Here is a 20,929-nt window from a genome sequence, read left to right on the forward strand (position 1 = left end):
TCTTCTACGCACAAGAGGCTGGTTGCGTCCTCCTGCTTCGTGCCCCCTTCGAGACTGAAGTGCCTGGTGGCCCTCAGTTTGCTGCTGGCCTGCCGCCTGTGGCTGCAGCTCTCTCCCTCACTGATGCTCCTTCTAACTGGAGGTCTCGAAGCCTGAATGAATGAGGCCCTTGGCAGATAGCTGCACTCAGTTTCCAGGGCCTTACACCCCTGCTCTATACTCACAAGTGCCATGCCCAAGGTGGCACTGAAGTGGTATGCCCCACTGTGCTGGCATGTTTGTCCCTGCTCCCGAATGCCGCAGCCCACGCTGTTCCAACCTCCCTAGCAAGCCATGCGCCTTTCACAATGGTTGCTGTCTGAAGCCAGCACTGACTTCCTGTTAATCTACCACCCCCTTATATCTGGCGAGGCTCTGAAACCCCGTTATTCCCACGCACACGTCATAAAATTAGAAATCCCGGTTAAAATTGCAGTTTATCAGCACGAGGTCCTCACGCGAGCTCGGCCGCCCTTCGGAATATCCAGTTGCAACGTAAAGACATCAGGCTTCCCTCCTGACGCCTTCTGTCGTGATATTATGACTCCTCCTGCCTCCCAGCCCGTTATCACAAGGCTGGAAAAATTCAACCCTATGTTTTCCCAGTTGTCAGCCTTAATAAATCTGGCAAGTTTATCTTATGAAACTGTTGCTTGATACGCATTGTTGGCTGGGCAAAGTGATGATTAAATAGAAAGTACAATGATCACAAAGCTTCATTCACTTTTACTGTCTCCTGATAAACCATTCCAAACATGCAGCAAGAGCCTGTAAAAAATATGTACCTCTCTTCTTTCATACAAACTGTTAACAGTCCCAATTATGATGCTTGAACTTGGTGTTGTGCACCTCCATTACTGGGATATGCACCACATAGACAAGGAGCCCTGAGATTTAATTCCCTGTTGTGGTGTTGGTTAATCCCAGCTGGGGTGACAGTTGGGAATGCTACAATTGGCCTCAGATCCTGGGTGAGGGAAAAGAATTCAGCTCAGTTCCTTACATCTGTTCACAATCCAATAGTTCACAGCCACCTTGTGCTCACTAGTTGGAGGACCAGTCTCAACAGTGCCGCTGTTTAGATACACGCAGGGTCTTCCTACAGAGAGGAGGAAAATTGAAGGGAATTGTCCAGAGACTTAAATTCTGCACCATAGTACCCAGGTCAGCATGGTGGTAGTTTGAGGCTGTTGGTATGAGGCCCAGGCAGACAGAGTGATGGGTAGGAAAAATAAAGAAAGGGTACACTGACCTTGAGCAATTATCACCTCAGACCTGATAATTCTTATTCAAAAATGAAGGAAGTAAAGAAAGGCAAAGGCAAGAACTGCAGAGGTTGCAACATTAATTGCTTAAAAGGAAAACATTAAAAATAAAAATGCCACAGCAACCCAGGTGAATTAATTGGAGAAAACTGTGCTGAGCTGAACTATGAGGAATAGTGAAAAGAGCAAACATTCACTGATATGCGGCATGACTAATAGTGGGGTTTAAATTCTTAAATAATTGATATTGTTACATGGCAGATATAAACTTTCTGGTGTATGGTGGGACAGGAATGCAATTTATTCAAAAATTTTATGAAGAGAGTAGCAATAGCCTTCCACCCCTACTCACCCCATGTTATTTCCAAAGCCTATTGCTTAATCTGCTTCAGATGCTCCTTTGCTGATAGTCTACTCTGTAAGAAACTGTGAGGTTGATAATACATTTAGCGAGATGCATCAAATGACAGGGGAAGAAGATCTACCAATCAATCTACTAACTTGTGAAGATTGACAGATGGATGCACTGCAAGTTAATTTCTTCTGCTCCCTCACTCTCCTGATTGTGAGCTAGTGGAGGTACGAGTTCTATAGGTACCAGTTTCTCTCTGCCATCTTTCCCGGGGCATTACAGCTGTGCCTAATCCCGTTATTATCCAACTTGCACGTGCTCGTTCCAGCTGAATCTCTGGATATTTGTTTGGAGACAGAATCCCAGCTAATTTTTCCTCTTCCTGTGTCAAAAATGTAGGTTAATTATAACATATCCATTGCTACTTGTTGAGATCAGCTAGGTGAGCATGCAAACTAGGGATGGAACATAGGGGTCTTTCATTGTGTGTGGTTCAGTCGGACACCAGTAAATGTATTTTCCCACTAACTACAGAAAATTACATTTCTAAAGCATCTTTGATGCAGAAAATGTCAGAATGTATTTGATATGTTGGGGAGAGGGAACAACATTACATGCAATGAATAAAGGAGCAGATGCCAAGCTACTACTCCAGACTGCGGAGAGGTGATCAAAACCTTGGTTGAAAAGATGGATTTTGAGAAGGATAGCGAAGTGAGAAAAGTAGTAGAGAGGTGCAAGAGCTCAGGAGCTGGGTTCCAGTGAGTAGAATAAAAGTGGGCAAAGATGGATTGGTCTTGATTGGACTAAAGCTAGGCTGGAGGGATATGAACATGGGGGTGGGCAGGTTTGCAAAGATGTAAGGGGAGGCGGTGGCGTAGTGGTAATTGTCACTGGACTACTGCTCTGGGAACATGGGTTCGAATCCCACCACAGCAGAAGGTGGAATTTGAATTCAATTCAATTAATAAAAAAATCTAGAATCATCTAATGATGCCCATGAAACCACTGTCGATTGTTGTAAAAACCTATCTGGTTCACTAATGTCCTTTAGGGAAGGAAATCTGCTGTCCTTACCTGGTCTGGCCTACATGTGACTCCAGACCCACAGCAATGTGGTTGACTCTTACATGCCCTCTGAAATGGCCTATCAAGCCACTCAGTTGTATCTAACTGCTAAGAAGTCAATAAAAAGGAATGAAACCGGACGGACCACCCGGCATCGTAAACGACTAGGGCAAACCCAGCCCTGCCAACCCTGCAATGAGCTCCTTACTAACATCTGGGGGCTTGTGCCAAAGTTGGGAGAGCTGTCCCACAGACTAGTCAAGTCTCACTGCATCAGGTGAAACATGGGCAAGGAAACCTCCTGCTGATTACCACCTACCGCCCTCCCTCAGCTGATGAGTGAGTACTCCTCCATGTTGAACACGACTTGGAGAAAGCACTGAGGGTGGCAAGGACGCAAAATGCACTCTGGGTGGGGTCTTCAATGTCCATCACCAAGAGTGGCTCAAATCCTTTGTGGAAAAATCTAAAAATCAAAATGCTAGAATATTCAGATGGAGCTTATTGTTATAGCCTTATCACTTGAAGATTGTACACATTTCAGGAAAAAAACAATGTTACCGCCGATGCTTTGTCATGAACTTAACCTTATTGAGTTACATGAGTAACAATGGTACAAAGCAAAATTGCGTTAACCACCAGTAGACTGAATGATGGACATGAATGCTTAAAATGTTTTTCCAATTTCTGTTTTACATTGTAATGAACTGCATTCAAGAATGGCGTTTCATCTCGCAAGGGCAGAGATGTCACAAGAGTTTTATTTGAAAGCTTAAAATTCTGTGTTTTCCTTTTAAATACTTAGAAAAAGGATTTTCTGTGAACATTGAATGCTGAAACTTGGTGCTTTAACGGAGTGGGAGAGACTGCAAGACACCTGTTCCAAACAATAGCAAGGGAAATGACAGGTCACATGACTTGATTGTTAGAGGATCAGTTTCATTTTTTGCATTGCGAAGACCAGTACTGGACAGGCAACAGACAGAAAAAACTGGTGGAGACCTGTGTTTTTGCAGACCAGAGGAAAAAACCTCTCCCTGAAAAAGGCTTGCCTCCCTTGTAAAAATAAATTCTACATTTGAGGTGTTGGTGGCTGTGATCTGTTTGGAAAGAGAAAAAGACCCCATGGAGAGAGGAAAAGACCCAGGAAAAGTAGTGTACATTAATGATTTAGACGTGACTACAGGAGGTATGATCAGTAAGTTCGCAGATGACACGAAAATTGGTGGTGTCGTAAATAGTGAGGAGAAAAGCCTTAGATTACAGGAAGATACAGTTGGGCTGGTAAGATGGGCGGAGCAGTGGCAGATTGAATTTAATCCTGAGAAGTGAGAGGTGATGCACTTTGGGAGGACTAACAAGGCAAGGGAATATACAATGGATGGTAGGACCCGAGGGAGTGCAGAGGGACCTTGGGGTGCTTGTCCATAGATCACTCAAGGCAGCAGGTAGATAAGGTGGTTAGAAAGACAAACGGGCTACTTGCCTTTATTAGCCGAGGCACAGAATATAAGAGCAGGGAGGTTATGTTAGAGCTGTATAAAAAGCTAGTTAGGCCACAGCTGGAGTACTGTGTACAGTTCTGGTCACCACATTATAGGAAGGATGTGATTGCACAAGATGCCTGGGAGCCAGGAAGGAAGGTAACTTTTTGTTGCCTCGCTGGGGGGTAATCGGTCAGGCCCCAATGAGGCAAGGGTGGTCAACTGGGGGGGGAAGGGGGGCGTGTTGGGTCTTGGGGGTGGTTGGGGTAGCGGGGGCGGCTCTCCAATAAGCACAGGTTGCCCGATCATGAGGACCACCCCGGGACGCTTGGAAGCCGCATGCTTTCATTTGCCCGCTTGCCACACGTAAATTCCGCGTGGAGGCGGGCGAAAGCCCTTTATGTGATCACTAAATGGCCACTTAAGGGCCTTGAACGGCCTGGGGTGTGCGGACCTTTCTTCGCCTGTGTCCCGTGTCCCAAGTTGAGCTTGGTTGTTATCAATTGCCACTTGTATCTGAAGGGTCTGATGGAGAGATGAAGCAGAGTATCTGCCTGCCTTCTGGCCCACCACTGGGACCACCGTCGCCAGAATAAAATGCAACCCAATGCGTTCTACACATCTTATGAAATTCTCCAGATTGAGTCCTAATTTATAGGTAATTTTTACAGCTAAAGGACTTTGGCAAAAGTCTTTCTATTAATTACTTTTTTGTGCCACTTGATTAACTTTAGAAGATGAGGCCGAGGAGCCGAACGGCCACTCGGCCACATCTTCAAAGAGCCCGTGGGAATTGGCTCGGAGAGCATCTGCAGCGCAATGTCGGCGTATTCCTGCTGGTACCGGCGCTTGAGGATGTCACTCACCTCCTGGAGGACGCGGATGAGCTTCCCTGGCGTCGATGGTGGGAACTGATGAAATGGTTTATTACCTGCACCCGGTTTCCCCCCCTTCCCCATCCCAGCTCCACTCTCTCAGCTCACCACCCCTTCCCAGCTCCCCCCTCGCACCATCTTCCCCCTGCACCCCCTTCCCCGGCAGTCCGCCTGCCCCCTTACAGCACCCTTCCCCCCCCTTCCCTCCACCCCCCTCGCACCCCCTCCTCCCACCGGCATCCTCCTACCCCTGTGTAGGGGCCCTAACAACCCCACTGCCTTGTGGGCATCTCGGGAGAGACCAAGGCTAAGGGAGTAAACCCTAACAGAAAATCCGGAGCGGAACCCCGTAGGCATGTTTGGCATGTTTCTGGCAGTTCCTGCAGCCATACTGGTGCCAAACGTCGTGCTCTGCAGTCCTTTGAACCCCACCAGAAAGGCCGAGAGGGGGGTTTTGACGCTTGCGCAACTCTCAACCTCCATACATTCGCCAGACATGCGCCATTGAGAGGTCACTCCATAGTCGCCTCACAGCAACTGAAACAACACGGAAGGCAGCAGTTACGGGTTATAAGTCCAGCTCAATTGGCGTAGAGATTGGGCGCCACAGGTTGCCTTTGTCGGTGGGAGAGGTCATCGCACATCACTGGACAGCTATCGCCCGCCTCAAACCGGGCAGCTCCCGGTCAATAAGGTTCTGTCCCGCCACAGTCCACCTGCTTCAATGGGTACTTGGAGTTCAGGGTCATTGCCCGAAAAGTGGACTGCATCACCGCACCAAACAACATGAAAAAAGGAAAGAAGGTACCAGCTCTTCGCTTTGCAAGCTGGAACGTCAGAACTATGTGTCCTGGCCTGTCGGAAGACCTTACACAAATCAACGATTCTCGGAAGACCGCCATCATTAACAACGAGCTCAGTAGACTTAATGTAGACATTGCAGCACTTCAGGAGACACGCCTCCCTGCGAGTGGATCTCTAACAGAACAAGACTACACCTTCTTCTGGCAGGGTAGGGATCCTGAAGAACCAAGACAACATGGAGTGGGCTTCGCCATCAGAAACTCCTTGCTCAGCATGATAGAGCCTCCCTCAAATGGCTCGGAACGCATACTGTCCATCCGACTGCTCACCGCCTCTGGTCCAGTACACCTACTCAGCATCTATGCACCAACACTCTGCTCCCCACCTGAAGCTGAAGACCATTTCTACGAGGAACTCCATAATATCATTAGTAGCATCCCCAACACCAAACTCCTGTTCCTGCTGGGGCACTTTAATGCCAGGGTTGGGGCTGACCACGACTCATGGCCCTCCTGCCTTGGGCGCTATGGCATTGGAAGGATGAATGAGAACGGACAGAGACTGCTTGAGTTGTGTACCTATCATAACCTCTGCATCACCAACTCGTTCTTTCACACTAAACCCTGTCACCAGGTTTCATGGAGGCACCCAAAATCGCGTCGTTGGCACCAGCTAGACCTCATCATCACAAGGCGAGCCTCCTTAAACAGTGTTCAAATCACACGCAGCTTCCACAGTGCGGACTGCGACACCGACCACTCCCTGGTGTGCAGCAAGGTTAGACTCAGACCAAAGAAGTTGCATCACTCCAAGCAGAAGGGCCACCCGCGCATCTACACGAGCAGAATTTCTCATCCACAGCTGCTACAAAAATTTCTAAATTCACTTGTAAAAGCCCTTCAAAACACTCCTGCAAGGGATGCTGAGACCAAGTGGGCTCACATCAGAGACGCCATCTATGAGTCAGTTTTGACCACCTACGGCAAACGTGCGAAGAGGAATGCAGACTGGTTTCAATCTCACTTTGAAGAGCTGGAACCTGTCATAGCCGCTAAGCGCATTGCACTGTTGAACTACAAGAAAGCCCCCAGTGAGTTAACATCCGTAGCACTTAAAGCAGCCAGAAGCACTGCACACAGAACAGCCAGGCGCTGCGCAAATGACTACTGGCAACACCTATGCAGTCATATTCAGCTGGCCTCAGACACCGGAAACATCAGAGGAATGTATGATGGCATTGAGAGCGCTTTTGGGCCAACCATCAAGAAGATCGCCCCCCTCAAATCTAAATCAGGGGACATAATCACTGACCAACGCAAGCAAATGGACCGCTGGGTTGAGCACTACCTAGAACTGTACTCCAGGGAGAATGTTGTCACTGAGACTGCCCTCAATGCAGCCCAGCCTCTACCAGTCATGGATGAGCTGGACGTACAGCCAACAAAATCGGAACTCAGTGATGCCATTGATTCTCTAGCCAGAGGAAAGGCCCCTGGGAAGGACGGCATTATCCCTGAAATCATCAAGACTGCCAAGCCTGCTATACTCTCAGCACTACATGAACTGCTTTGCCTGTGCTGGGACGAGGGAGCAGTACCTCAGGACATGCGCGATGCCAACATCATCACCCTCTATAAAAACAAAGGGGACCGCGGTGACTGCAACAACTACCGTGGAATCTCCCTGCTCAGCATAGTGGGGAAAGTCTTTGCTCGATTCGCTTTAAACAGGCTCCAGAAGCTAGCCGAGCGCGTCTACCCTGAGGCACAGTGTGGCTTTCGTGCAGAGAGATCGACCATTGACATGCTGTTCTCCCTTCGTCAGATACAGGAGAAATGCTGCGAACAACAGATGCTCCTCTACATTGCTTTCATTGATTTCACCAAAGCCTTTGACCTCGTCAGCAGACGCGGTCTCTTCAGACTACTAGAAAAGATTGGATGTCCACCAAAGCTACTAAGTATCATCACCTCATTCCATGACAATATGAAGGGCACAATTCAGCATAGCGGCACCTCAGCAGACCCCTTTCCTATCCTGAGTGGTGTGAAACAGGGCTGTGTTCTCGCACCCACACTGTTTGGGATTTTCTTCTCACTGCTGCTCTCACATGCGTTCAAGTCTTCAGAAGAAGGAATTTTCCTCCACACAAGATCAGATGGCAGGTTGTTCAACCTTGCCCGTCTAAGAGCGAAGACCAAAGTACGGAAAGTCCTCATCAGGGAACTCCTCTTTGCTGACGATGTTGCTTTAACATCTCACACTGAAGAGTGTCTGCAGAGTCTCATCGACAGGTTTGCGGCTGCCTGCAACGAATTTGGCCTAACCATCAGCCTCAAGAAAACGAAAAGCATGGGACAGGACGTCAGAAATGCTCCATCCATCAATATCGGCGACCACGCTCTGGAAGTGGTTCAAGAGTTCACCTACCTAGGCTCAACTATCACCAGTAACCTGTCTCGAGATGCAGAAATCAACAAGCGCATGGGAAAGGCTTCCACTGCTATGTCCAGACTGGCCAAGAGAGTGTGGGAAAATGGTGCACTGACACGGACACAAAAGTCCGACTGTATCAAGCCTGTGTCCTCAGTACCTTGCTCTATGGCAGCGAGGCCTGGACAATGTATGTCAGCCAAGAGCGACGTCTCAATACATTCCATCTTCGCTGCCTCCGGAGAATACTTGGCATCAGGTGGCAGGACCGTATCTCCAACACAGAAGTCCTCCAGGCGGCCAACACCCCCAGCTTATACACACTACTGAGTCAGCGGCGCTTGAGCTGGCTTGGCCATGTGAGCCGCATGGAAGATGGCAGGATCCCCAAAAACACATTGTACAGCGAGCTCGCCACTGGTATCATACCCACCGGCCGTCCATGTCTCCGCTTTAAAGACGTCTGCAAACGCGACATGAAGTCCTGTGACATTGATCACAAGTCGTGGGAGTCAGTTGCCTGCGATCGCCAGAACTGGCGGGCAGCCATAAAGGCGGGGCTAAAGTGTGGCGAGTCAAAGAGACTTAGCAGTTGGCAGGAAAAAAGACAGAGGCGCAAGGGGAGAGCCAACTGTGCAACAGCCCCGACAAACAAATTTTTCTGCAGCACCTGTGGAATAGCCTGTCACTCTAGAATTGGCCTTTTTAGCCACTCCAGGCGCTGCTCCACACACCACTGACCACCTCGAGGCGCTTACCCATTGTCTCTCGAGATAAGGAGGCCAAAGAAGAAGAAGATTGCACTGAAGAGGGTGCAGAGGAGATTCACCAGGACGTTGTCTGGGCTGCAGCATTTCGACTATGAGGAGAGACAGGATAGGCTGGGGCTGTTTTCCTTGGAGCAGAGAAGGCTGAGGGGGGGACCTGATTGAGGTATACAAAATTATGAGGGGCATAGATAGGAAGAAACTTTTCCCTTTAGCGGAGGAGTCAATAACCAGGGGGCATAGATTTAAGGTAAGGGGCAGGAAGTTTAGAGGGGAGTTCAGGAAATTTTTTTTTACCCAGAGGGTGGTTGGAATCTGGAACACACTGCCTGAAGGGGTGGTAGAGGCAGGAACCCTCACAACATTCAAGAAGTATTTAGATGAGCACTTGAAACGCCATAGCATACAAGGCTACGGGCCAAGTGCAGGAAAATGGGATTAGATTGGATGGTGCTTGATGGTCGGTGCAGACGTGTTGGGCCGAAGGGCCTGTTTTGGTGCTGTATAATTATGACTCTATGACTCTAAAAGAGAAGTTACGGCTTTCTGTGCAGAAAGGCTCCTTTGCATTAGAGGAAGCCCTGCATTTTAAAAGGTAGCAGATTCTTATTACCTCCAGTCTCAGAAAAATCTCTTCCTCAGCAGTGATTCCTGTTGCCTCTTATGTTTTGGGAGATACTGAAAACTCAAAAAAGCTTCTATTGCTAGACCTCTATTTCAAATCCCAAGCAGAACTGTTGCTACACCGTTTGTTGAAAGATCTGTGTGATGTCTGCTTTAGACGAAGTGTCATGAACGCCTACCCATCACACACAAACATAGAAGCATAGAAAAATATGAGTGGCCATTCGGCCCTTCGAGCCCACTCCGCCATTCAATACGATCATGGCTAATCATCCAAACTCAGTCCCCTGTTCCCGCCTTCTCCCTGTATCCTTTGATCCCTTTAGCCCTAAGAACTAGATCTAACTCTTTCTTGAATATATTTAATGATTTGGCCTCAACTGCTTTTCGTGGTACAGAATTCCACAGGTTCACCACTCTCTGGGTCAAGAACTCTCTCCTTATCTCAGTCCTAAATGGCTTACCCCCTTATCCTTAGACTGTGATCCTTGGTCCTGGACTCCCCCGCCATTGGGAACATCCTTCCTGCATCTAGTCTGACCTGTCCTGTTAGGATTTTGTAGGTTTCTATGAGATCCCCTCTCATTCTTCTAAATTCTAGCAAATACAAACCTGATGGACCCAATCTCTCTTCATACGTCAGTCCTGCCATCCCAGGAATCAGTCTGGTGATCAGTCGCTGCACTCCCTCCATAGCAAGAACATCCTCCCCTCAGATAAGGAGACCAAAACTGCAAACTCTAGGTGTGGTCTCACCAAGGCCTTGTATAATTGCAGCAAGATATCCTTGCTCCTGTCCTCGAATCCTCTCGTTCTGAAGGCAACATACCATTTGCCTCAACTGCCTGTTGCACCTGCATGCTTACTTTCAGCGACTGGTGCACAAGGACACCCAGGTCTTGTTGCACCTCTCCCTTTCCCAATCTATCGCCATTCAGATAATAATCTGCCTTCCTGTTTTTGCCTCCAAAGGGGATAACCTCACATTTATCCACATTAGACTGCATCTGCCATGTAATTGCCCACTCACTCAACCTGTCCAAATCACACTGGAGCCTCTCTGCATCCTCCTCACAGCTCACACTCCCATCCAGCTTTGTGTCATCTGCAAACTTGGGTATATTATATTTAATTCTCTCATCTATATCATTAATATATATTGTGAATAGCAGGGGTCCTAGCACTGATCCCTGCGGTACCCCACTAGTCACTGCCTGCCACTCAGAAAAAGATCCGTTTATTCCTACTCTGTTTCCTGTCTGCCAACCAGTTCTCTATCCATGTCAGTACCTTACCCCCAATCCCATGTGCTTTAATTTTGCACGCTAATCTCTTATGTGAGACCTTTTCGAAACCCGTCTGAAAGTCCAAATACACCACATCCACTGGCTCTCCCTTATCTATTCTACTAGTTACATCCTCAAAAAATTCCAGATTTGTCAAGATGATTTCCCTTTCGTAAATCCATGTTGACTTGGTCCGATCCTGTCACTGTTTTCCAAGTGCTCTGCTCTTACATCTTTTATCATGGACTGTAGCATTTATCCCACTACTGATGTCAGGCTAACCGGTCTATAATTCCCTGTTTTCGCTCTACCTCCTTTTTTAAATAGTGGGGTTACATTAGCTACCCTCCAATCCATTGGAACTGTTCCAGAGTCTAAAAGAATTTTGAAAAATGACCAGCAATGCATCTACTATTTCTAGGGTCACTTCCTTAAGTATTCTGGGATGTAGATCATCAGGCCCTGGGGATTTATCGGCCTTCAATCCCATCAATTTCCGGAACACCATTTCCCTACTAATACTGATTTCATACAGACTGTTCATCAACCTCACCTGGAGCGACTTCGAATGGCATCCGACTATTCAACTCTAGGACACCTCACATACCCGGAAATATTCCACCAGAATGTGACAACCTAATTATTTTATTCTTCCGAAGAAACAGTTGTAATCCAAAGCATCCTTTTAAAAGCGGTTAACCTTTTATATGTATGTGTGCATGAGGGTTCAGAAAATAAGTTTGAAAAGGATCCTTTCACATACAGAATTATCTCATTATTGTTTAAGATTTAGTTTATTAATAAGTAGCTTATTTTGTTGTTGTTTAAAGAAACCTGGTTTGGTGTGCTTTAATCTGGGGAAAAAATAGAGTGTTTAATTTGGCTCTTTTTCCAATAGGTGGGAAACTTTACGAATGTGTTATGACTTGTGGAGTAGCAGGACTGAATTAACAGTACATTACTCCCGCCTTGGTCCGAACAGTATAAATGGAGTCAAGAAAGTTGATGAGGTAGTGAGGATTGGGGGATGTGGCAAAAAAGTTTGAGCATGGGCTTTTGGCTGAAGAAATTGCAACAGGGTAATGCTGAGCACGGTCAGATCAGATCTGAGCAACCAGAGGAGCTGCCCATTTTTTTTTTTAAATAGAGTTTTGTTCCACTTAACAAAATTCCAAGAGGAACAGGCCCTGGTCAATCTTTAGAATGGTGAACTACACGCTAAACTGATTCCAGCAAATAAGCATGCTCTGTTGGCAAATCCCTACGTGACATTGGTAAGGTACTTTCACTTTATAGAATCACAGAATGGTTACAGCAAAGAATGAGGCCATTCGGCCCGTCATGTCTGCACCGACTACCAGCACCTAGTCAGATGCATTATTTACATTATGGTGAAGCTCCTTTAACTAATTATTTTTCTGGAATAATTGAATGCTGCAGAATACACAAAGGAGTTTGTATTCTTCTGCCCCTGTTCCCAGGTGCATACATTATCGTCTTTTAAATCATTTACAGACTTGTCTAATAAATTATCTCATTATTGTTTATATCCTTATCTCCATGGCTTAAAGACATTATTTTACAGAAATGGCTTCTCCCTTTTAATTCAAAATCCTTTTTTTTCTAAAAGTTATTCCTTGCTGCTGCAGTTTATGCTTTTAAACTGCTGGTTAGAGACAACAGAATTTTTTTTGCCACAAATTTCCTTCTGATGTGAGAATATGAAGTTCTGCTTCAGTATCATAAATGGGAATTTAGGGGCAGATGAGGCAAGACAGCAAAGGTTTTCTTTATGCTATTGGAGAGAAACTTCATGATCTCATATACTGGGGGGATATTTGTGGCAGGGTCAGTGAGAAATTGTGGCCAGGTCAAGAACAGTACAGGAGAGGAAGTGACATGTCTTAAACTTAGAAGCAAATTCATGCTTCACATGTGTGTACTGGTGTTGTACCTCATGAGGCGCCTGATGCACACGTGCAAATGTGACCCCTTACACTCAAGGGAAACATGCCAGCAGGTGAAAACTATGCTCCCTGTCCAGCTGGTGCCTTGCACCATTGGAAAAATGATGAAAGTATTGCTCCTTGCAAACCTAGTATCATGCTTCATACACTTATGCACTCTAGCAGCAAATGTCCTCTGGGATGGCTTGGAAGGGTGCAGAAAGCATCAAAGTGAGACGCTTTGCTAACTTACTGCAGCAGATGGTACAACTCTATGACAACCTGTCTTGAGAAGTACAGGTGCCAAACAGGTCTCTTCTGAATGTCCTGGTCTATGTGCTGAGGTGGGGTGGCAAGGGGTTTAGCCAAAAAAACCTTGAATATTTCACCTGCTTTTTGGCCCCACTTTCTCATTGAAAACATGCAATCAAAACTCCTACAAAAAGTGATCTTCACTACTTTGTATGACACAATTTAAGTGCCAGCAGAGACCAATATTGAAGGAAAGTGTTGGAAGAAAAAAAAAAATCACAAAAGAAGGTAGATGACCTAGCAAAACAAATTAATCCAGAGAGCTAAATGCAATAAAAAGTATTTTTTTTTAACTTATTAACTAAAACTGTTAGCTTCCTTATGTCTACCTGCACAGGTCACAGATCAGGTTTCCTGATGTATCTATTTCACTCAGACTAGTTGTGAGCTACAGGCCTTCCCTTGCCTGAAATCTCAAAGTTTGATGTCAGATCTTATTTTAATTCATTATGCAATGTTAACGAGGCTTATGCATGTCTGTAACACAGACGAGTTTCATCCCTTGAAATCATATATTGTAAGATACAGCGGGAGGCAGTAGTGTAGTGGTATGGTCATTGGACGAGTAACCCAGAGATTCAGGGTATTGCTCTGGGGATAAGGGCTCGAATGCCCCATGGCAGATAGTGGAATTAGAATTCAATTAATAAAAATTAAGAAAAACCTGGAATTAAAAAGCTAGTCTAATGATGACCATGAAACCATTGTCAATTTTTGTAAAAACCCACCTGGTCCACTAATGTCCTATAGGGAAGGAAATCTGTTATCCTTACCTGGACTGGTCTACATGCAACTCCAGACCCACACCAATGTGATTGACTTTTAAATGCCCTCTGAAATGACTTAGCAAAACACACAATAAGGCCCGAAGTGACCTAGCATGCCACTCAATAAGACCTGAAATGGCTTAGCAAGCCACACAGTCAATAAGGAATGAAACCAGACCAATACCCGGCATCAACCTAGGCATCGGAAAGGACAGAAAACCCAGCCATGTCGACCCTGCAAAGTCCTCTTTACCAACATCTGGGGGCTTGTGCCAAAGTTGGGGAGCTGCCCCAAAGACCAGTCAAGCAGCAGCCTGACATAGTCATACCCACCGAACCATACCTTACAATGACCCAAATAGCGCCATCACCATCCCTGGATATGTCCTGCCCCACCGGCAGGACGGACGCAGCAGAGGTGGTAGCAAAGTGGTATACAGTCGAGAGGGAGTTGCCCTGGGAGTCCTCAACATCGTCTCCAGACCCCATGAAGTCTCATGGCATCAGGTCAAACATGGGAAAGGAAATTTCCTGCTGATTACCACCTACTGCATCCCCTCAGCTGATGAATGAGTACTCCTCCATGTTGAATACCACTTGGAGGAAGCACCGAGGGTGGCAAGGGCGCAGAATGTACTCTGGGCGGGGGACTTCGACGTCCATCGCCAAGAGTGGTTCGGTAGCACCACTACAGACCGAGCTGGCCGTGTCCTAAAGGACATAGCTGCGAGACTGGGTCCGTGGCAGGTGGTGAGGGAACCAACAAGAGGAAAACATATACTTGACCTCGTCCTCACCAATCTGCCTGCTACAGATGCATCTGTCCATGACAGTATTGGTAGGAGTGACCACCACACAGTCCTTGTCTTCACATTGAGGATACCCTCCATCATGTTGTGTGGCATGACCACCGTGCTAAATGGGATAGATTTCGAACAGATCTAGCAATGCAAACTGGGCATCCATGAGGTGCTGTGGGCAATCAGCAGCAGCAGAATTGTACTCAACCACAATGTGTAACCTCACGACCCGGCATATCCCCCACTCCACCATTACTATCAAGCTGGGGACCAACCCTGGTTCAATGAAGAGTGTAGGAGGGCATGCCAGGAGCAGCACCAGGCATACCTCAAAATGAGATGTCAACTTGGTAAAGCCACAACCCAGGACTACTTGGGTGCCAAACTGCGTAAGCAGCATGCATTACAGAGCTAAGCGATCCCATAACCAACGGATCAGATCTAAGCTCTGTAGTTCTGCCACGTCCAGTTGTGAATGGTGGTGGACAATTAAACAACTAACAGAAGGAGGTGGCTCCGCAACCTAAATGATGGGGTGCCCAGCACATCAGTGCTAAAGATAAGGCTGAAGTATTTGCAACAATCTTCAGCCAGAAGTGCTGAGATGATGATCCATCTCGGCCTCCTCCTGAAGTTCCCAGCATCACAGATGCCAGTCTTCAGCCAATTCGATTCACTCTGCATGATATCAAGAAATGGCTGAAGCACTGGATACTGCAAAGGCCATGGGCCCGAACAACATTCGGCAATAGTACTAAAGACCTGTGCTTCAGAACTTGCCGCGCCACTAGCCAAGCTGTTCCAGTACAGGTACAACACTGGCATCTACCCTGCAATGTGGAAAATTGCCCAGGTACGTCCTGTACACAAAAGGAGGACAAGTCCAACCTGGTCAATTACTGCCCCATTAGTCTACTCTCAATCACCAGTAAAGTGATGGAAGGTATTGTTAACAGTGCTATCAAGCGGCACGTGCTTCGCAATAACCTGCTCAGTGATACTCAGTTTGGGTTCCACCAGCGCCACTCAGCTCCTGACCTCATTACAGCCTTGGTTCAAACATGCACAAAAGAGCTGAACTCGAGAAGTGAGGTGAGAGTGACTGCCCTTGACATCAAGGCAGCATTTGACCGAGTATGGCATCAAGGAGCCCTAGCAAAATGGGAATCATGGGGGAAAAATCTCCACTGGTTGGAGTCGTACCTAGCGCAAAGGAAGATGGTTGTGGGTTGTTGGAGGTCAATCATCTCAGCTGCAAGACATCACTGCAAGAGTTCGTCAGGATAGTGTCCTAGGCCCAACCATCTTCAGCTGCTCCATAAATGACCTTCCTTCAATCATGAGGTCAGAAATGGGGATGTTTGCTGATGATTGCACAATGTTCAACACCATTCGCGACTCCTCAGATACTGAAACAATCCGTGTCCTTATGCAGCAAGACCTGGACAACATCCAGGCTTGGGCTGATAAGTGGCAAGTAACAATCACGCCACACAAGTGCCAGGCAACGACCATCTCAAAAAAAGAGAGAACCTAACCATCGCCCCATGACATTCAATGGCATCACCATTGCTGAATCCCCCACTATCAACATCCTGGGGGTTACATTGACCAGAAACTGAACTGGAGTAGCCATATAAATACCGTGGCTACAACAGCAGGTCAGAGGCTAGGAATCCCGCGGGGAGTAACTCACCTCCCAACTCTCCATAGCCTATCCACCATCTACAAGGCACAAGTCAGGAGTGTGATAGAATACTCTCCACTTGCCTGGATGGGTGCAGCTCCATCAACATTCAAGAAGCTCGACAACAATCAGGACAAAGCAGCCTGCTTGATTGGTACCCCACCCTCAAACATTCATTCCCTCTACCACCAGCGCAGTGGCAGCAGTGTGTAACATCTATAAGATGCACTGTAGCAATGCACCAAGGCTCCTTAGACAGCGTCTTCCAAACCCGTGACCTCTACAACCAAGAAGGACAAGGGCAGTAGATGCATGGGAATACCACCAGTTGCAAGTTCCCCTCCAAGCCACACACCATCCTGACTTGGAACTATATCGCCGTTCCTTCACTGTCGCTGAGTCAAAATCCTGGAACTCCATTCCTAATAGCACTGTGGGTGTACCTACCCCACATGGACTACAGCGGTTCAAGAAAGCAGCTCACCACCACCTTCTAAAGAGCAATTAGGGATGGGCAATAAATGCTGGCCTGGCCAGTGATGCCCACATTCAGTGAACAAATAAAAAAAAGAGGAAGGCTGACACCAGCTGGAAATATGGGGCTAAAATGCCCACTCAACCTGTCTCCCAGCATAAACCCAATTAACAGAAATCTATGGGAATCTGAGGTGAGCAATGAATAGAATTTCTGGAATCAAGATCTTAAGTTATGAGAAAACACTAAAGGAAGGCAAGTTTGGATGAGATAATTTTGAGATGATATGATATCTGACCAGCATATTCTATCCAGTGGCTGGAACCAGATAAAGTGGCATTGTCCTTCTTGCATTCCATATCAGTTTGAGATGACGGTATTTGTTATGCATTCTGGAGACATGCACACATAATGTTGACTGGCTTCATTCAGTAGAGCCCAGAGACAGGCAGCTTCTGCAGCATTCTCACTTAGCCAATTTGATAGAGCTGGAGGATGGTCAGGTATGTTCTCATACAACTAAAAAGAGTAAAATAATCTAAGGGGTGGGGACTGGAAGTAGTGATAGTGGATAGTGCATGATCCCAGTACTCAATGAGAGGTTTTACTGTTACGACCCATGCCTTATATTAGATAATGTGCAGTAAAGGTAAATTCCTGATCGTAGGGGGCAGGGTGAGGGGTTCTGCTTACCGGAATGTTTCATGAAACGAATCCCAACAGAATATTCTAAGGCAGCCCCAAAATCTGTATCAGACGTAAAGCAGCCAGCACAATGACCTACTTATAATGAGCCACTCCAGATAGGCTCCTATGCCAGTTTAAAGTCACAATGCCCATTACGCTCAACTGAAACAGTACAGGATATTATCTGTGACTTCATGAGCAATCAACAGTAATGAAACAGAATATGGCAGGTCACCCAGTAGCAGAAAAAAAAAATCAATTTTTAAAGTATCAGTGAAAATTTTTATGTACAAATCCCCAAAAGACATTAAGAGCAAAAAATCCTTTTGTACTTCACAGGCCTGGAACAGGGAAAGGCCACACTATTCAATGGACTGTGCACAATTTCTATTATCACAGACTCTTTCCCCCAATTTATTTAGTTTTCTGAGGGAAGTAACCATTTGCAGATCCTCCATCTCCCCCCAGAAGACTGAACAAGCAAAGAGAAGAGGATATAACACAAGAACCCATGAGAAATGATTGAATCTCTTGAGTGAGCTGAGCTGTTAATTCATGAGCAGCAAAGTGGGATGTAAACCACGTTCCACAAGTCTGCACAACATACCATATGTTAAATTAAGTGGGTGAAGAACTAAATGTAACGTTAATTAGTTAATGAGGGAAAAGAAAAGAGATGAATTCAATAGTGCATAGTATTCCTCTGTGAGTCTCCTTCAGCTTGAGGCAATGCAAGTTCTAATGACTCATATGAGTTGTGGGTTCAGATCGATGCTTGTTCAGGGGCATAATCCCAAGTCACGTCCTGCTCAAGAGGCTGTTCTCAGTGATGTTGCAACGTACTACATCACAGATGGGTGCATGCCTGCATTTCTTCACAAATTTCAAACATCACTTTAGGGTCAATGAAGAGAAAAAGCAACTCTGGGAACAATAGCTTTATTTTTTTTTTATAAAGGGCCTTCTCACTTGCATTGTGGAAGCTTGGATAATCAGTTGCAGATTCTAACAGCATTTCCTTGCCGCCTTCTGCTGGAAGGTAGGGAAATAAAATTGGAGTAGTTTGATCACTATCCCAGAATCAGGCAGGTTGCAAGTGTTATATAAAGGAAAAAATGTTTGAGGAGGGCAACAGGTGAAGCTGTGTTGCAAATAGCCTGTTCCATACCTGTGATTTTATGATGAAGGGAAGGAAAGACTAGGGAGGAGTATCGAAGAACTACATAAATATTTCTTCAGATTTTCAAAGGAAACATAGCTCTAGTAATTACAATATGACACGAGGTTACCTGTTTCACATACTTCTATATAATATTCAACATCTTAGAAGTCTGCATAATGTGTCCCCAATTTAAATCTAGCCATAACACAAAAAAAGTCCACCGCTGCTTTCTGTTTGTTTCAGATTTCTCAACAAACAGTTAAAAAGCAAACCCATCAGTACCATCCATTTACTTCACAGTCTATCAATGATTTGGCACAAAAGGCGGCCATTCAAGTCATTAAAATCAGTATCAGGAACATGAATTATTTGCAATTCTATCAGGTTTGGGATAGCAGTTGAAGTGCCCTCTTTCATTAAAGCAAAACACTGCAGATGCTGGAAATCTGAAATAAAAGCAGAAAGTTCTGAAAATACTCAGCAGGTCTGGCAGCATCTGTGGAGACAGAAAAACAGAATTAATGTTTCAGGTCTGTAACCTTTCATCAGAATCCAGATATAGGTCATAGACCTGAAACGATAACTCTTTTCTCTCCACAGATGCTGCCAGACCTGCTGACTATTTCCAGCACTTTGTTTTTATGCCCTCTTTTATTGATCGTTTCAGGACACTTGGTTACTTTACCTGATTTCACTGCGCTCCTGGCACTTGTGACTCCACTTTTGATAGGAATGGCACCGCTTTTAGAAAGCTTGTTGGCAGATACACGGTACAGCACTCCTCCAATGCAGCGCATACTTTTCATTTTCCATCTCTGCTGAAGGAATCTATAATTGCTGCTCAGTCTTGCTCGGTTCAGGAGTGGTGACCTGCAAGGAAAGAAAGGAGAAAGCCTCAACAAAAAAAGAATGGGATGCTGGTAAAAAGCCAGTTCCAGTTAAAATTACCTCCATCAGTTTTAAATTTGTGCTCCATTGATCTGTGCCTCTAGCACAGTTTCTTTTTATCCATTAAATCAAAAAATCAGCTCAAGGTTTTACTGCTATTGCAGCATGTAAAGAAAATGACAGCAAATAGTAAGAAGCAAATTATCAGCTGAATTCATACAGCTGCAAAGTATCTTTAGGAAAATTGCACAGCAAGTGATTGATGAAACAGAACACCTGATTCACACTACAGACTCATATGATTTCGATCTCTACAACTGCTGTATGTCAATACCATTTATAAAGAACATAAGAACATGAAAACTGGAGCAGGTGTAGGCCTGATCCTTCAACCCTGTTCCGCCATTCAACAAGACCATGACTGACCTACCTCAACTCCATATTCCCGCATTATCCCCATATTCCTTAGTGCTCAAAAATCTATCGACCTCTGCCTTGAACATACTCAACGACTGAGCATCCTCAGCTCTCTGGGGTAGAGAATTCCAAAGATTCACGACCCTTTGAGTTAATAAATTTCTCATCTCAGTCCGAAAGAGCCTACCCCTTATTCTGAGACTGTGTCCCCATGCTTTAGATTCCCCAACGTCGACCCAGTAAAGCCCCTAAAAAATTTTATATGTTTCAATTAGATCATCTCTCATTCTTCTAAACACCAGGTAATATAGGTCTAGTCTACTCAATCTCTCCTCATAGGACAATCCCCTCATCCCAGCCATTGGAACCTTCCTTGAACTCCCTTGACGGCAACTATGTCCTTCCTTAGGTAAGGAGACCAAAACTACAAAGTTTTCCAGGTGTGACCTCACCAATGTCCTATATAATTGTACTAAGAATTCTTTACTCCTATATGCCAATGCTATTGTAACAAAAGCTAAAAAATGCATTCTTCCACCGTCCCCCCAACTAAGAGTTCCATTCTTACTTTATTTATCTCAAATTCTCCTAGTCCTCACACAGCAAGCACCATTTCTAGCTGGTAAGGTGAAGAGGTAACTGACAATCTCCCTTCATTTGCTCCAAGACCACATGCTGGGAGGCTCACCGAGTATAGCCCATGGCTTAACTTCCTTCTGATTCCCCTTTCTTTTGTATTCAGCATTCCCCATAGCAGTATGGCTGAAATCAAACTTTTAGTGCATGAGGAA

General features: G+C 45.8%; 1 protein-coding gene across 4 annotated transcripts in view; it reads right to left on the minus strand.

Moving 5' to 3' along the window:
* zc3h3 (zinc finger CCCH-type containing 3) overlaps positions 1-20,929 on the minus strand; it is a 343,469-nt gene that overhangs the window by 150,283 nt on the left and 172,257 nt on the right. For all 4 annotated transcript variants that reach the window (XR_010975023.1, XM_068031413.1, XM_068031412.1 and 1 more), the window contains exon 5: positions 19,519-19,703. Coding sequence is in view for 3 of the 4 variants with exons in the window: in XM_068031413.1 (XP_067887514.1) it covers positions 19,519-19,703 (185 nt within the window). In the remaining variant the exon portion in view is untranslated. The remainder of the gene's footprint in view (positions 1-19,518; positions 19,704-20,929) is intronic.

The sequence above is a fragment of the Heterodontus francisci genome, chromosome 5, assembly GCF_036365525.1.
Source record: "Heterodontus francisci isolate sHetFra1 chromosome 5, sHetFra1.hap1, whole genome shotgun sequence".
In the NCBI taxonomy this organism is placed as follows: Eukaryota; Metazoa; Chordata; class Chondrichthyes; order Heterodontiformes; family Heterodontidae; genus Heterodontus; species Heterodontus francisci.